Source organism: Equus asinus, chromosome 4, assembly GCF_041296235.1.
Source record: "Equus asinus isolate D_3611 breed Donkey chromosome 4, EquAss-T2T_v2, whole genome shotgun sequence".
NCBI lineage: Eukaryota > Metazoa > Chordata > Mammalia > Perissodactyla > Equidae > Equus > Equus asinus.
In genome coordinates, this window is record NC_091793.1 from 104,640,865 (window position 1) to 104,654,139 (window position 13,275).

A 13,275-nucleotide genomic window follows, 5' to 3' on the forward strand; every position below is an offset into this window, starting at 1 on the left:
TCTGAAAGTTACCACATGGGGCACATGTGAAATATTAAGGTGACAATGTAACATTGTCATAGATTATAGCCCACAATAAAGCATATGCAAATCATATAAATCCCCTCTACGCTTTGATCATTTTCTTAAAAACAAATAGTTCCAGTCAATCATTAAATGAATGAAAAAATGTAGTGAATAACGTGCCACTAATAGGTACAATACTAGTGTAAATATTATAATTATTTAATAACGTAATGTCACCCTGAAAAAATCAATATATTTCAAAATAATTTTAAGTTACTTCAAAATATGACTTGATTTTACGATTATAATAAACTCAGAAAATACATAATTCAAAATAGTTTAGTTTTACTAACAGGTTGTGGGTAGCTTTTTAATTGATAACCAGTTTTTATTACACTTTTTTAAGCTACAAAAAAAATAGTGTAATTGAAATTCAGTCTGCAAATAATTCATCCTGAACCCCCAATTTTTTTCTTATTTTGTGGTTGAGAATTCTAATGTTGCTATGGTAAATAAGGAAGAAAGATGTTCATAATGTGCATATTTGAAGAAAATATTACAGTAACGTAAAATGATACAAGAACACACCAAATCTTTTTTTCCCCAGGTTTAATTTTAACTAATGAATTTTAAATGATGAATGTACTGTCAATCCAAATCTTTGCTTATTTGCAACGCACAAACTATTTTTTGTAACTTGTAGGTGAAATAGATTCTTTTCACCACGGCAATGCTTCCATTCTTATTTATGGTCTTTCTTTTTCCTTTCTTTTTTTCTTTCTTGAGTCCTTTTTCTTCAACAGTTTAACAAGTCTCTTTTGGTTTGGCTAAAGTGTAATCCTAGCACAATAATGTTTCAACTTGCAAGGAAGAACGCCCTTATTGAGTTGATAGAACTCCACCAGCTGGATTAGATCTGTAAATCTCGTGTGGCCATCATCCAGGGTGTGGAACATTTCACCCTCGTCCTCCACCTGCAAGAGGAACAATAACAAACTCGTAAGAAGGACAAAATACCCAGAAAGATAATCATATTCTATTGCACACTGTGTCTTTATATGTCCAAACTGACAAGTTTACAGGACTAAAGGGCAATGAAAAGAATGTTACGGTGTGTCCACTTCTTCTTTGTAAGTTTGCTTGCATTTAAAAGAAATATCATCTGATGCTAGCGTTAGCAGTGTGGTTCTACTTTCTCCACCTCCAATTCTCCCTATGTTCTGGAGTTAGGATAGCGTGACTAATCTGAATCAACAAACAGAGAATCTGCACTATGCAGTGTAAAAATAAAAGATTTTAGTGCTCCCATTTTACAGAAATTAATTTCCAGTTCTAAATGGTGTCTACCTAACAGCCACACTTAGTATATTAAAAATGAATATTCACATAATTTGTATCACTAAATTAACTCTGAAACAATCAATTATTATGTTAAGGGAATGACAGTTGTCTTTTTTTTGGCAGTGAGGTCTTCTGGCATTAAGCAATTCATACTTGCCAGGGACATTACTCACACAATCAACGAAGCAGGGAAGATATTTCATGTGGACTTTGGATAATTTAAAAAAGAGGCCATTCAAAAGGAAGCACTAGCAATTTGGCAATCTTATGTAATACTTTGCTGAAAGTGGACTGACTCTCTATTCCACGCTATCCGGTTCCAATACACAGATCACTTGCATACACACATGCACACACACAGAGCAGCAGCACAAGCACCAAAAATCCCACAGCAAGTTGTGCCACTCAGAAGCAGAATTAAAGAATTTTTTAAAATATGCTCAGAATAGTTTAAATGTTCTCCAGTTCTGCAGCACCTGTGTATCTATCATAACGATCAAAAACAAAACTACAAAAACAAAAAAACATCTTTGAGACAGAAAGGAGAAATGGTTTTAAAAAAATGGTTTTTAAAGAACCACTAGTAGAATTCAGAAAGAATCTTTAGTGGCCTTTTAAGAATAGGTGGCATGGGGTCTACACAATATTGCCAAATCATATTTCATGGAAAAAGGGAAATTTAATTTTTACAATTCCTGTATTTGTTATATTGATTCAGGCTCATAAAACCATTTCTGCCAAACTTAAGTCTAGTCAAAGCGCAACCTCCCAAGTTATATTTAATAAAAGACCCAAAGAAAACCAAAGTTTCCAAAAGCGTATGCATTAAGATCACCTCTAATATACGAATGTGAAATCACAAATTACTTACTGGTATAATTTGAAAGTGCTTTATTTTTTGTCCATGACTCATTGACAGTACGAAAGTTTTGGGGTTGCTCTGACTATCCCGTACCAAGAAAACTCTAAAGAGAGAGAAGGAATTTCAATATATTTCTACATTTACTCATGGATTTCATAAAAATATAGTGTGAAACAAACCCAGGAAGTATCTTTATAAATGTAGCCAGAGTTTTCCTTTACTGTGTATTAAATTATGGAATTATCCAACATGGTAAACAACATGGTATGACATAGTCTGATACTATAAAACTGTTATCAGTGCTAATTTAATTTTAATAGGATAAATATATAGCCCATTTGTCAGACTGCTTACAATAACCAATATAATGCTATGTTGGCATCAATACTTAGTGTTATGTCCTTTTTCTACTGGGAAATTGGTTATTCACATGTAACTCTTTCGTACAGAGAATAGAGTATTAGCATATTGTTTTCTTAGTTTTTGGGTCATGTTAGTCCCTGAAAAGAATACCTTATTTAGAATAAAATCTTTTTTTTTCTTGGTGAGGAAGATTGGCCCTGAGCTAACATCTGTGTCAATCTTCCTCTATTTCGCATATGTAACGCCACAACAGCATGGCCTGATGAGCAATGTGTAGGTCCACATCCGGGATCTGAACCTGCAAACCCCAGGCTGACAAAGCAGAGTGCAAGAACCTAACCACTACACCACCAGGCAGGCCCTTAAAATCATTTTTTAACCCCCTCTTCTACACTGGCTCCCCTTTTTTTCTTTTGATTCTGGTTCCTACTGTTACACACACAACAGAAAGTGAGAAATAAATATATTCTAAGAAATCAATCCCGAAATCATTTATTAAATGTTTGAAGAAAATGTTTTAAGTGAAAGAAATACCCAAACAACATGTACTTTAACCTTGAAGAATGCAGCAGAAAACTTCTTTAACGTCAGGCTAGAAAAACAAGACATGGCTTAATGGCCTAAGAGAAAAATGCTGCCAGGCGTGGATTCTTATTTACTGGCAATACAGTGCAAAACCAGCTTTGTATTAATTGTTGGCAAACGGACTGTGCAAACAGTCCCCACTGGTGACTCCAATACTAATCTCACTGTGCCTGGGCAAAGAGGCAGCCAAATTTGAGCCATCACAGATGTCTGACGAGATTATCCATTTCATTTGTGCTGTGTGAGATTCCGACATTACATCATTGGGAGATGGGACAAAAGGGAGTTTCACTGGCAAATCAAGCTGTTATTCTCTCCCCACTCCTGAGCAGATCACCAGTACCACCTAGTGGACTGCTTGGCATCATTGCATCTTTCCAAAGGCGTACTAAAAAAAATTTTTTTAGTTAAAAAATTTTAAAAGTAAACATACTGTCATTCTTTATGCAATTATTTCATTCAATTTACAAAAACTGGGCTCAGAAATAATCCTCCAAAACATTTTGACAACTCCTTGTGGTTTATTTCTTTTCTTGGTCTCATCAGATCGTAATTCTGCTGATTGTTCAAATTTATATCTAAAAAGACTGTGCTCCATGCAGAGAAGCATATTAAAATCTTTCCTTATTTAGAGTCTAGGGAAATGCTGACTTGCTATTAATAATCTTCCAAGTGAAGACGCATTTTATCCAAATGTCAGTATTAAATCAACTTGAAATCTTGGCATCATTTTAAGCCAATCCTTGAAAATATCAGATCCCATCAGCCCTTGTTTAAATTGATGCTGGTTTTATTTCTCATCCAAACCTCAATACAACCTCCTTAATTTGTACTGCACTTAAGAAGAGAATTTAGCCAGTATTATAGGAAGTATCTGAAATACTGAATAATTTGAGAAAAAGAAAATTCTTCGGATTATAAGTCTTTTTATATTTTATATTTTATATTTCTCCTGTATCTTCCATGGTACCCCACTAAAAGATAAAATGAGAAACAGTCAAGATGTACTTTTCGCATAGGTTTATATTACTTTAATCTGCTAAAATTTAAAGAAGAGAAAATAGGCATGTAAACAGAAGAAATAAAGCAAACAGTGTAAATATATATGAAACAGCTTTTTATTTAACACACCCTGCATCAAACTTAAAAACAAAAAAGAAAATGTAAGATAAGGTCACGACACAAACCATACTTTGCAATCACATTAATTATATGTTCAAATCAAAATGTTGACACCCAAAAACAAGTTCAATTTTTTTTCCCCATGTACTAATATCTGAGATGCTAATACTGGCACAGAATGGGTAATACTAGTGATCATCGGTTAAGAGCAGAGCATCTTATTCAGTTATCTGTTCATTTATGCACAAATACTAAGCACATACTATGTAACAGGTATTATATAGATGTTGCTAGGATACAATGGTAACCATCCTTATACGAAGTCAATTCTGTTTTAATAAGCTGATGTCAAAACTCTTTGTGTGTGTGGAATAAGTAATTACTGATTATAGGAGAAATCAAAATGACTACCATTCACACTCGAACATACCCATCCACAAGTCCTTGCTGAATAATCAATCGTTGAGCTTCATCTCTAGAAATTTTGTGGTGAAACCATGGTTGGGACCGGTGGATAGCTGAAGATAAAATGGAGGGATACAAAGCTTTGTTTGAGATAATCATAACTGAGGTATATGTACTTTCCACCATAACCCCTCAGTGGCTCCATCTAAACGCACACCTATGCATCCGTTCAGTCCCAGTGAATATGCACAGACATACCCATGTTTGTGGTGGAACTCTGTGAAGAGGCAGTGGGGCTACCGTGAGTGCCCAGGCGTAAACATCCTTTTTTCTGCACAAGGAAGGGGGAAACAAATTTCAACTTTTTGGGTGAAACAAACTCAAATCATAAATAAGTTGAAGAACTTGAAGTTATTTGTACCCTCCAAGCAAGTCCTTCTTCAACAGCAACAGACAGGGCTTCTGTGGGATTTTCTATAACTCTGCTTTTCTGGCCTGAGAAGTCCATTGCTACCAAGGAATTCTCTGATATACTTCTCTGGAAAAAAACCACAGCTTTTACCATGAAAATATGCCTGAAGTTGTCTTTCAGTGCTTTGCCGGCAATACGTTTCCATTCTAGGATGTGGTTCCAATGGTGGCTAGCAGAAAATTAAAAAGTTAAAAATACATGTTCAAGATAAAATGGTGCTATCAAATATCTTGGTTAAAGAGGTTACACAGTTATTTGTTAACATCACCGCATTAAGTGTTGAATAAGAGATTAAAAGCTTTCAAGGTAAGCATGTCTTTCTCCTATAACATCCCTATCTGTATATATTCTTTAGTAAAAAGGGAAAAACACCAATTTAGAAAAGAAGAATCCCTCTGTGGCTAAAAAGAGCCATTACTTCTGAACTCATCTCTCTATTGAGCTTTGAGATTCATCAGTTATCATTTAAATATCAAATCTATCAACTTATGAAGCAGTTTATTATTAAGATTCAAGCTACACTAAAGCTATAAGAGATTGAGTTATATCACTTCTTTAGAAAGAAATAATACTCATATTTTATAACGGAACAAACTACAATATGTGTTTTAAAAGTTTATCACCTCAACTTTCGTCTTACTTAGAAAATGAAATGTAGTGAAATAATTCAGGTAACTCCATAATACTAAAATTTCTGATTTAATATATGAATACTTTTTCATCTTGTGGGGATGAATATGGCAAAATGAGAGTTGCAAAAATAAGCCTGAATAACGAAAGAGGAAGTGATATAAAAGGAAGACATCTTTAAACAAACATAATTTTAAACAAGTAATAAAGTCGTCTTTTCGCTAATTAGTTTTTGTATTCATATTCTCTGAAGATGAAAATAAAATATTCAAAACCTGGACCTTATTTTTATTTTTTGTTTGGTTGGGGCTCTACTTTGTGACCATCCTTTAAAAAATATGCCATCTGAAGTCATGCATCCTAAGAAAAGCCAATTGTCAAAATCTCCAGTCAACAATGTCACTCAGTTAACAAAAATTAAAACTCTAAAAAAGACAAAACATTCAAAAACAGCATGGACAATGTTTAACAGGTTTTTTTCACTGGTTAATAGAGACGCAAGACAAAAAATGGAGTTCTGATGATAAAGGATGAGTCAATGTGCACATGGAGACTTGTGGCTTAAGACCGCTGTCTGTCTCCTCCCATGGATTCAGCCACACCTAGCTTGGTCAAATACACTACAGTCAAATGTGTGCTTGAAACAAAATCTCGTTCACACAAAAAAATTGGCGGGCTCATTTATCACCACATCCACATCCCACTGTATTAGCATTTGCTATTTCCTCTTCAAACCATGCTATAGTGGTCCACAATCTTATTACGGTTCATCTTTATTTCTAGAGATCCAGCGTGCAATCTTTCATTTGTTACAGGAGCCTTTTTAACTGACAGCTGCTCTTTCCAGACAGATGCTGTCTCTGTAGTCTCTATTTGCTGTCACACCTTACTTTGCCCTTCTCACCCGGTGATCTTCTGTGCCGGGCTGTGGACCAGTCGGATATACTTTTGCTTTGCCGACACTAATGAAAAGCTTCCACCTGCTCAAACCACAGAGTAACTAATCTCAATCATAATGATAGCTTTATCCTTATAATATCTCTACTTCACATGCCAAGATGGGCTCTGTAATCGCAAGGTCCTGATAACATAAAAATGCTGTTAGGAAAGAAAAATAAACATAACTAGTTGTTCTTAGTGTTTTTTTTCCCCTAGAATATGACAGGTCGGAACGCAAAACAAGATCCCCCATTCCATAATTACTTGACATAAGTAGGGAGTCTACAAAACAAATAAGAATTTTCATTTGCTACACTAACTACACTAGAGGAAAACACAGGAATACAGCAAATGTCTCCGACTGAATGGCAGGTGGTGGATGAAACATTAATAGTTCACCTTTGGTGGACAAAGAAATGGAAGTGAAGCAAAATCTGACTTGAACTCAAAAGGTCATTTTCAGCTCAATTTCTTTCACATAGGAAAGTGAGGTTGATAACATTCAGAACCAGTGTATTTCTCAAATATCTGTCCCTTTTGCTAGCTTTTTCTCCTGGTGGGATAAACAGGGAAAGTCCTAAAAAATAGGTCCATGATTTTAATGGCATGCCTGTCTTTTTAAGAAAGAAGTGGGTTGGGTACATCTTGGATTGCCCAGGCCACACTTTGAGATCAGAGCCAGTCACTCTTAGGGAGGTTTGGACGTAAAACATTTTTCAGACAGGTGAGCTAGGTGGCAACTAGTAGCCACGTACTCTCGCTCACCCCATTTGAAAGATCCAGATAAACCTGCAGCACGGTCCTTAGCAAGAGGGCACAGAATTTCCTCAGATATTGTTTTCTCATCTGCTTCATACAGAGCCACAGGACATCAGAGATCGATTTTAGATCGATTCTAGAGACTATGCAACCATCTCCCTTATTTTATACTGCAGGACACCAGGGACTCGACCAAGGTCACACAAATAGCTTATGGTAAAAGCAGTAACAGCTAGGCCCTCTGACGGTTCTTTTATGTACCACAGCGCGTGAGGTACAAGGAAGAAACTGCAGTCTGGAACATCTAGCTCAGGGTCAAAAGTGAGAAATAACAAGCACTCGAGCAGACTTGTTTTCCCCATCCCCTCACTCCAGCCAGGGCCATACTAACAGAGGCACCTTTCAATGAATCCTTTGTTTGCCCTAAAAACAACCAAATATATTTGGCTTCCTGAAATATCTGCTATGATTCTCATTTCAAAGGTTGATAGGGGTGGCTACTAGGTGATGTTCATTATGGTATGAGCAAATTTTTTTTCCTCATTTCCCTCCTCAAAATGTATCCCTGGAGAAGTTAAGAAACATAACTAAAGTAAACTAAGTTTTCTATGTTGTTCACTGAAAATAGTGCCTGGATGAAAACTGGCAGAGGCAGGTGAGGAGCACTGGCATCCACTATATAGGTCACTGATTCTTCCAGGATAATCTCAAAAGGTGGCATTCTGTCTAGACACCAGAGTAAACACAAATGCCTGCTCAATCTTCTTAGTTTCCTTCATGAAAATTAAGAAGAGTGGCGATACAATTCTTAAATGCTATTCCCTCTGATATGACAACTGGCATACAGGATGGGTCCTCACCACACAAGCACCTAAACTACTACTCCTTCAATCCCTCTTTCCAGCCAGATTCACTCAAGGAGCGTCTTTTCCTATACACGGGGTTGAACAAGTTAAGCTACTCTAACCAAATGACACTATCATATACATATTGATCTACAGTAGGATCACTTTCAGTGGAAAGAAGGTGAAGAACACCATACTTGTATGCTAATGATAATGATAAGACTAGAAAGCACTTTGTTTATAACAATTGTTTCCTATGATTAAGAAGACACTAAACAATAGTTGCCTCCAAATGAATGGCTGCTATTAATATGCTCAGTTTAATCACTTTAGACTCTCAAAGACATTTAGAAGGATTTAGGAAAGGATTAAGATATAAAATTCATTATTCTTCATACATATATGTGTGTATGTATATATATATATATATATGGATTGAAAGATAAAGGTAAGCTGACAAATTGTAAAAATACTCACCTTCAAGCGACTGCTTTTATAAATATTCATTACATTCCTTAGTTCCTTATTTTAGGGCTTAAAAGTAATTATGATACAAAGATGAAAAGTTACTTTTCCATAACTTAAAGCAACGGAACTAGAGAATTGGAGTTCTTTTCCCATATTAGTCTATCAGGCTTCATAATCAACATTATTTCATGCCTCATTCCTAGAACTCAGCTCTTCATCTGCTACATTACATGAGGGGAAAAGTGCCTTCCTTGGTCACAGCCATGAAGAGCGTATTTTTAACCTAAGTGCAAATGCAGCACCTTAGCTGATTTGTAACACACGCACATACAGCCGAATTCCTAATACACTCAATATTAAGGAAAGCAAGCAAAACTAGCAGAACATAAACTTTAAGTTCAGAAATAGATTTCTTATGCTAACGCGCAGGAAACTAAAATTAGGTCCTAAAGAAGGGAACAATGTCTCTGTATGCATCTGCAAATAAATAGCAAGTTGCATTTAGTACAAATCTGAGAAGTGGTGCTAGACTTAATGTAATGCACGACCTATATCTTGGCTCGCAGTGTTTGGGCTTCCTGGAGAGCAGTCTGCTTTTCAAGGACCTGGAAACTTTAAAAATTTCATTGTTAGAAAGCCAGAATGCAAAAGAGCCCACATGCGTCTAATGTGGCTTTTAAAATTCCAAATCATTGGCATCTTTATATTAGGCTATGCAAATCTCAGAATACTAAAATCAATAAACCCACAATCAAAATCAATAATTCAGAAAAATTCCACAATCCCAAGGAAAATGTTCTATAAATTATCTTATTAAGATCTAATCCTCAAATGTAATGACATAGAATGACTCACATAATTCTTTTAAATATTTAAAAATTTTCTTTAACAAACATTATCTATTTTAATTGAATACTTCATGTATGCTTTACTGCTCTGATTTTATTATATAGGATGCAATCATATAAAATCCAAGAATAAATAATTCAACATAACATTATGATAGGATGATGCCAAAGAGTTACTTTACTTGACCAAAAGGAAAGAATATAAATGTATTGTAATGTACACTTATAACATAAGGTAATTGCAAATTAATATAAAGTAAATATAAAATACAATATAGGTTCAAAAATGTGGTCCTTACCATGGGTGAGATACTCTGAGAACTGCAGCCACTTCTACCTTGATATGGATGCATGTAATTCTGGTACAGCTGCATGCCATACTGCAGAATAAACAAGCAAAAACATTCCCACACTTTTACTACATAATTTATGAAAATCAACATTTCGATAATTATATATCATCAAAACAAAAAATAAAAATTATGTTTTCCTTAAAATAAATAAGTGAAGCAACCAAAATTTTGAAAGGTAAACTTTTAGTGCCCTACAATGATACAGTTAAAAAGACAGTGTTTACGTGGACCCACACTTAAGGTCTAGCTCACTAGTAGAAAGATCTGGAACTGACATTCCTACTCTTTATTCTTAGTACCAAAACCATTTGGAGTGGTGCATCACCTAGTGATAAGAAAGCTCACTTGGGAAGGGTGCCAGGCTTTACTGGTACAAAGACACCAAAAATCTTACACATATGCTAAGCAAAAACGGGTAAAATTTACTGTAACTGTTCAATGTCTGATTGATGAATTACATTGTCTCTTTGGTAAATCCATAAACTTGGCCCTATGTTGAACATTCTTGGCACTGTATCATCCTCTGGTAACAATACTCTTAGGGCACTCTTAATTTTTAGCTTTAAATTCAGGGAAATCAAAATATTGGGGAATCAGGCTAATTTCAGACAAAGGGTCACAAAATACAATGTAAATGACAGTAGATAAGAGCAGCAACATCTTTACTTTCAGAAGGCAGCATCATAAGAACTGGGCTGCCACGCTACAGTTGGAAAGTGGGTCTGGTTTACTATTCAGTTATCTGTTTGAAAAATATTAAGAATGCCAACTGCCATGATCAGACTTATCTTGCAGGGTTCCCCATCAAAAACTAGAACATGACCCTCCTTGATTTAAGTCGCTCTGTTTAAAAAAAAAAAAAAAAAAACAGAAAGAAAGAAAGAAACCAATGAGACAGACAGGCTATTTTTTGGGCTACAGTCTGCAATTCTCTCCATTTCATGGAGCAATAATGAACTTAAAAGCAGGTCCTATATAAAAGAGATTGAAGAGACCCCATGGAATCCAATCTTACCCTTAGGATGAATTCCATTTAAACAGTCCAACAAAGCTGTTTCTCTACTAAAAGCTATTTCCTTAAAAGCAGTTCCAGAAAAGTGGATATATTTGATAATTAGGCATAAAATCAGAGAGGGGCGAGGGAAGTCACTGTTCTCAAGATTTTGCTTTTAATATGAATACAAACCCACACTCATTTAAAATTCTCTGTGTTGACTTCTTTATCCAATTATTTCCCAACTTCCAAAAATTATTTTTTAATTTAAGGTGTGATTGACATTAATGGGACTTAATGAAATTTATTTTAAATCAACTCTGAGCCTACAATCACTTTAAAAAGAAGACAGAGGAGCTTAATTCCTAGTCAAGTTCATTTTGGAGAATATACAATAACCTCCAACCAACACTTTCACAAGGTACACGCTGCCTGGCCACCTTTTATTTATCTGCAGTGAAAAGCCTGCTACCTACTAATAAGACTGTTTTCTTCAAAGACGTATTGTCCCCGCTACCTGTGGGGTTAGGCAGTTGCTTCTGTGCTGTTGGAGGCCTTTAGCAGGCATTTAACTCTGACCGAGGGGTAGGGCAGGGGTCACTTTAACATTTCCCTGTCCTATGGAGGGGCAGATAAGGGACCAAAATATGTTAGACAGAAGCTAGCAGAGTTCTAATTGAAGGGAAGGGAAGTAGACACCATGTAACTAGGACACTGTACATGAGCAAATCTCCCCTTTTCTAAGTCTCAGATTTTCTATGATTCTATATGTAACTAGAATTTCTCCAAAGAGAATGAGAGTATCTTCATCTGATGCTACAAGAAGAGTTTACCTGTGCATATGAAAGAGAAAGGAAAATAAAAATAAAACAAGAGGCCAAATTCTTGGTAGAGGCTATTATCTAATAAGCAGTGTATAATGAAAACAAGAGAGGCACTTCCAGTCCAGCCAACAGAACATGGACTAGTCTCTCCCTGCTCCTCCCCACTAAGTACAATGATAAACGCTAGAAATAACACAACAGACACCCAAAGGAGACCATCAAAAGATACCTCTAACACAAGGTGAGCCCAGCTGCACCAGCCTGGGGGGTCAAACAGGTGCCCCACTGACAATAAGCTGCAAGGGAAAACCAACTCACTCCCCTATTAGAGTGCCTCAAATGTGTCTGTGATGTGACACCTGGCTTCCTGTGTCTGGACATTGTAAAGTGCAGAACACATCATATCACTTTCCTGTTTGAAACTGTTCAATGGTTTCTAATTGGCTCCTCACTGATGCCTGCCTCCTTCTCGAGCTTCATCTGGAAAAGCTTTACCACAGTTAAAACAAACAAGGAATACAGATATGGGAGGCAGAATAATAGCTCCCATAGATGTCCACATCCTAATGCCTGGAACCTATGAATATGTTAGGCTACCTGGCAAAAGGGAATTAAGGTTGCAGATGGAATAAAGGGTGCTAATCAGCTGACCTTGAAATTAGGTAATTATCGAGGATTATCTAGGTAGATTCAATGTAATCACAAGAGTCCTTAAAGAGGGAAGCAAAAGAAACAGAATCAGATAAATGGGCAGTATAAAAAGGACTGGGCCGGACATTGCTGGTTTTAAGGGTAAGGAAGGGGCCATGAGCCAAGGAATCTAGGCAGCCTCTGAAGACTGGAATGGGCAGGGGGAAATGGATTCCTCCTTGGAGCCTCCAGAGGAGAATGCAGCTTAGTTGACCCCTTGCTTTTTAAGCTGAGAAGACCCATGTCAGATTTCTGAATGACAGAGGTGTAGGACCATAAATTTGTGTTGTTTTCAGCCACTACATTGGTGGTAATGTGTTACAGCACCTATAGAAAACTAATACACAGAGTATTTTTAAACCAGGCATCTGTGACTTAAAGGAGGCTTTGAGAAGAGTCAGATAAAAGAAAAAAGTGAGAAGGGGACAATCTTCCAGAAACTAAGCCTTCTAGATATGAAAGGATCAAAGAAAGCTTTTCCTCAATTCTTAGACACACATTTCTTTTCAAATTTTAACATCTATAAATTTGCCTAGTAATCTAAGGTATCCTATCTTCACCGTGGACCAAGTGACTTGCCATTGCATGAAATCTTTGATGGGATCAAGAAGGCATTAGCATCAAACCTTGCAAACGGATGTCAGTGGCTAAAAAGACAATCCCACAGACCATGGCAGGGCACTCAACTGACAAGTTCTGCCTCCCTAAAGCTCTTGATGGCACAGAGCTGAATGGTCTGTGAAAAATATGGATACCTATGACTCTGAGA

At 36.3% G+C, this 13,275-nt stretch overlaps 1 protein-coding gene across 3 annotated transcripts in view; it reads right to left on the reverse strand.

Annotated features, from left to right (window-relative positions):
* Positions 1–204: 204 nt before the first annotated feature.
* GRB14 (growth factor receptor bound protein 14) overlaps positions 205–13,275 on the reverse strand; it is a 122,376-nt gene continuing 109,305 nt past the window's right edge. For 2 of the 3 annotated variants that reach the window (XM_014860284.3, XM_014860275.3), the window contains 6 exons: positions 9,945–10,025; positions 5,106–5,222; positions 4,943–5,015; positions 4,710–4,797; positions 2,219–2,312; positions 205–980 (listed from right to left, as the gene is read on the reverse strand). In XM_014860284.3, coding sequence (XP_014715770.3) covers positions 834–980; positions 2,219–2,312; positions 4,710–4,797; positions 4,943–5,015; positions 5,106–5,222; positions 9,945–10,025 — 600 coding nt within the window. In that variant the 3' untranslated portion in view covers positions 205–833. The remainder of the gene's footprint in view (positions 981–2,218; positions 2,313–4,709; positions 4,798–4,942; positions 5,016–5,105; positions 5,223–9,944; positions 10,026–13,275) is intronic. The other variant, XM_044768802.2, reaches the window with a different exon arrangement.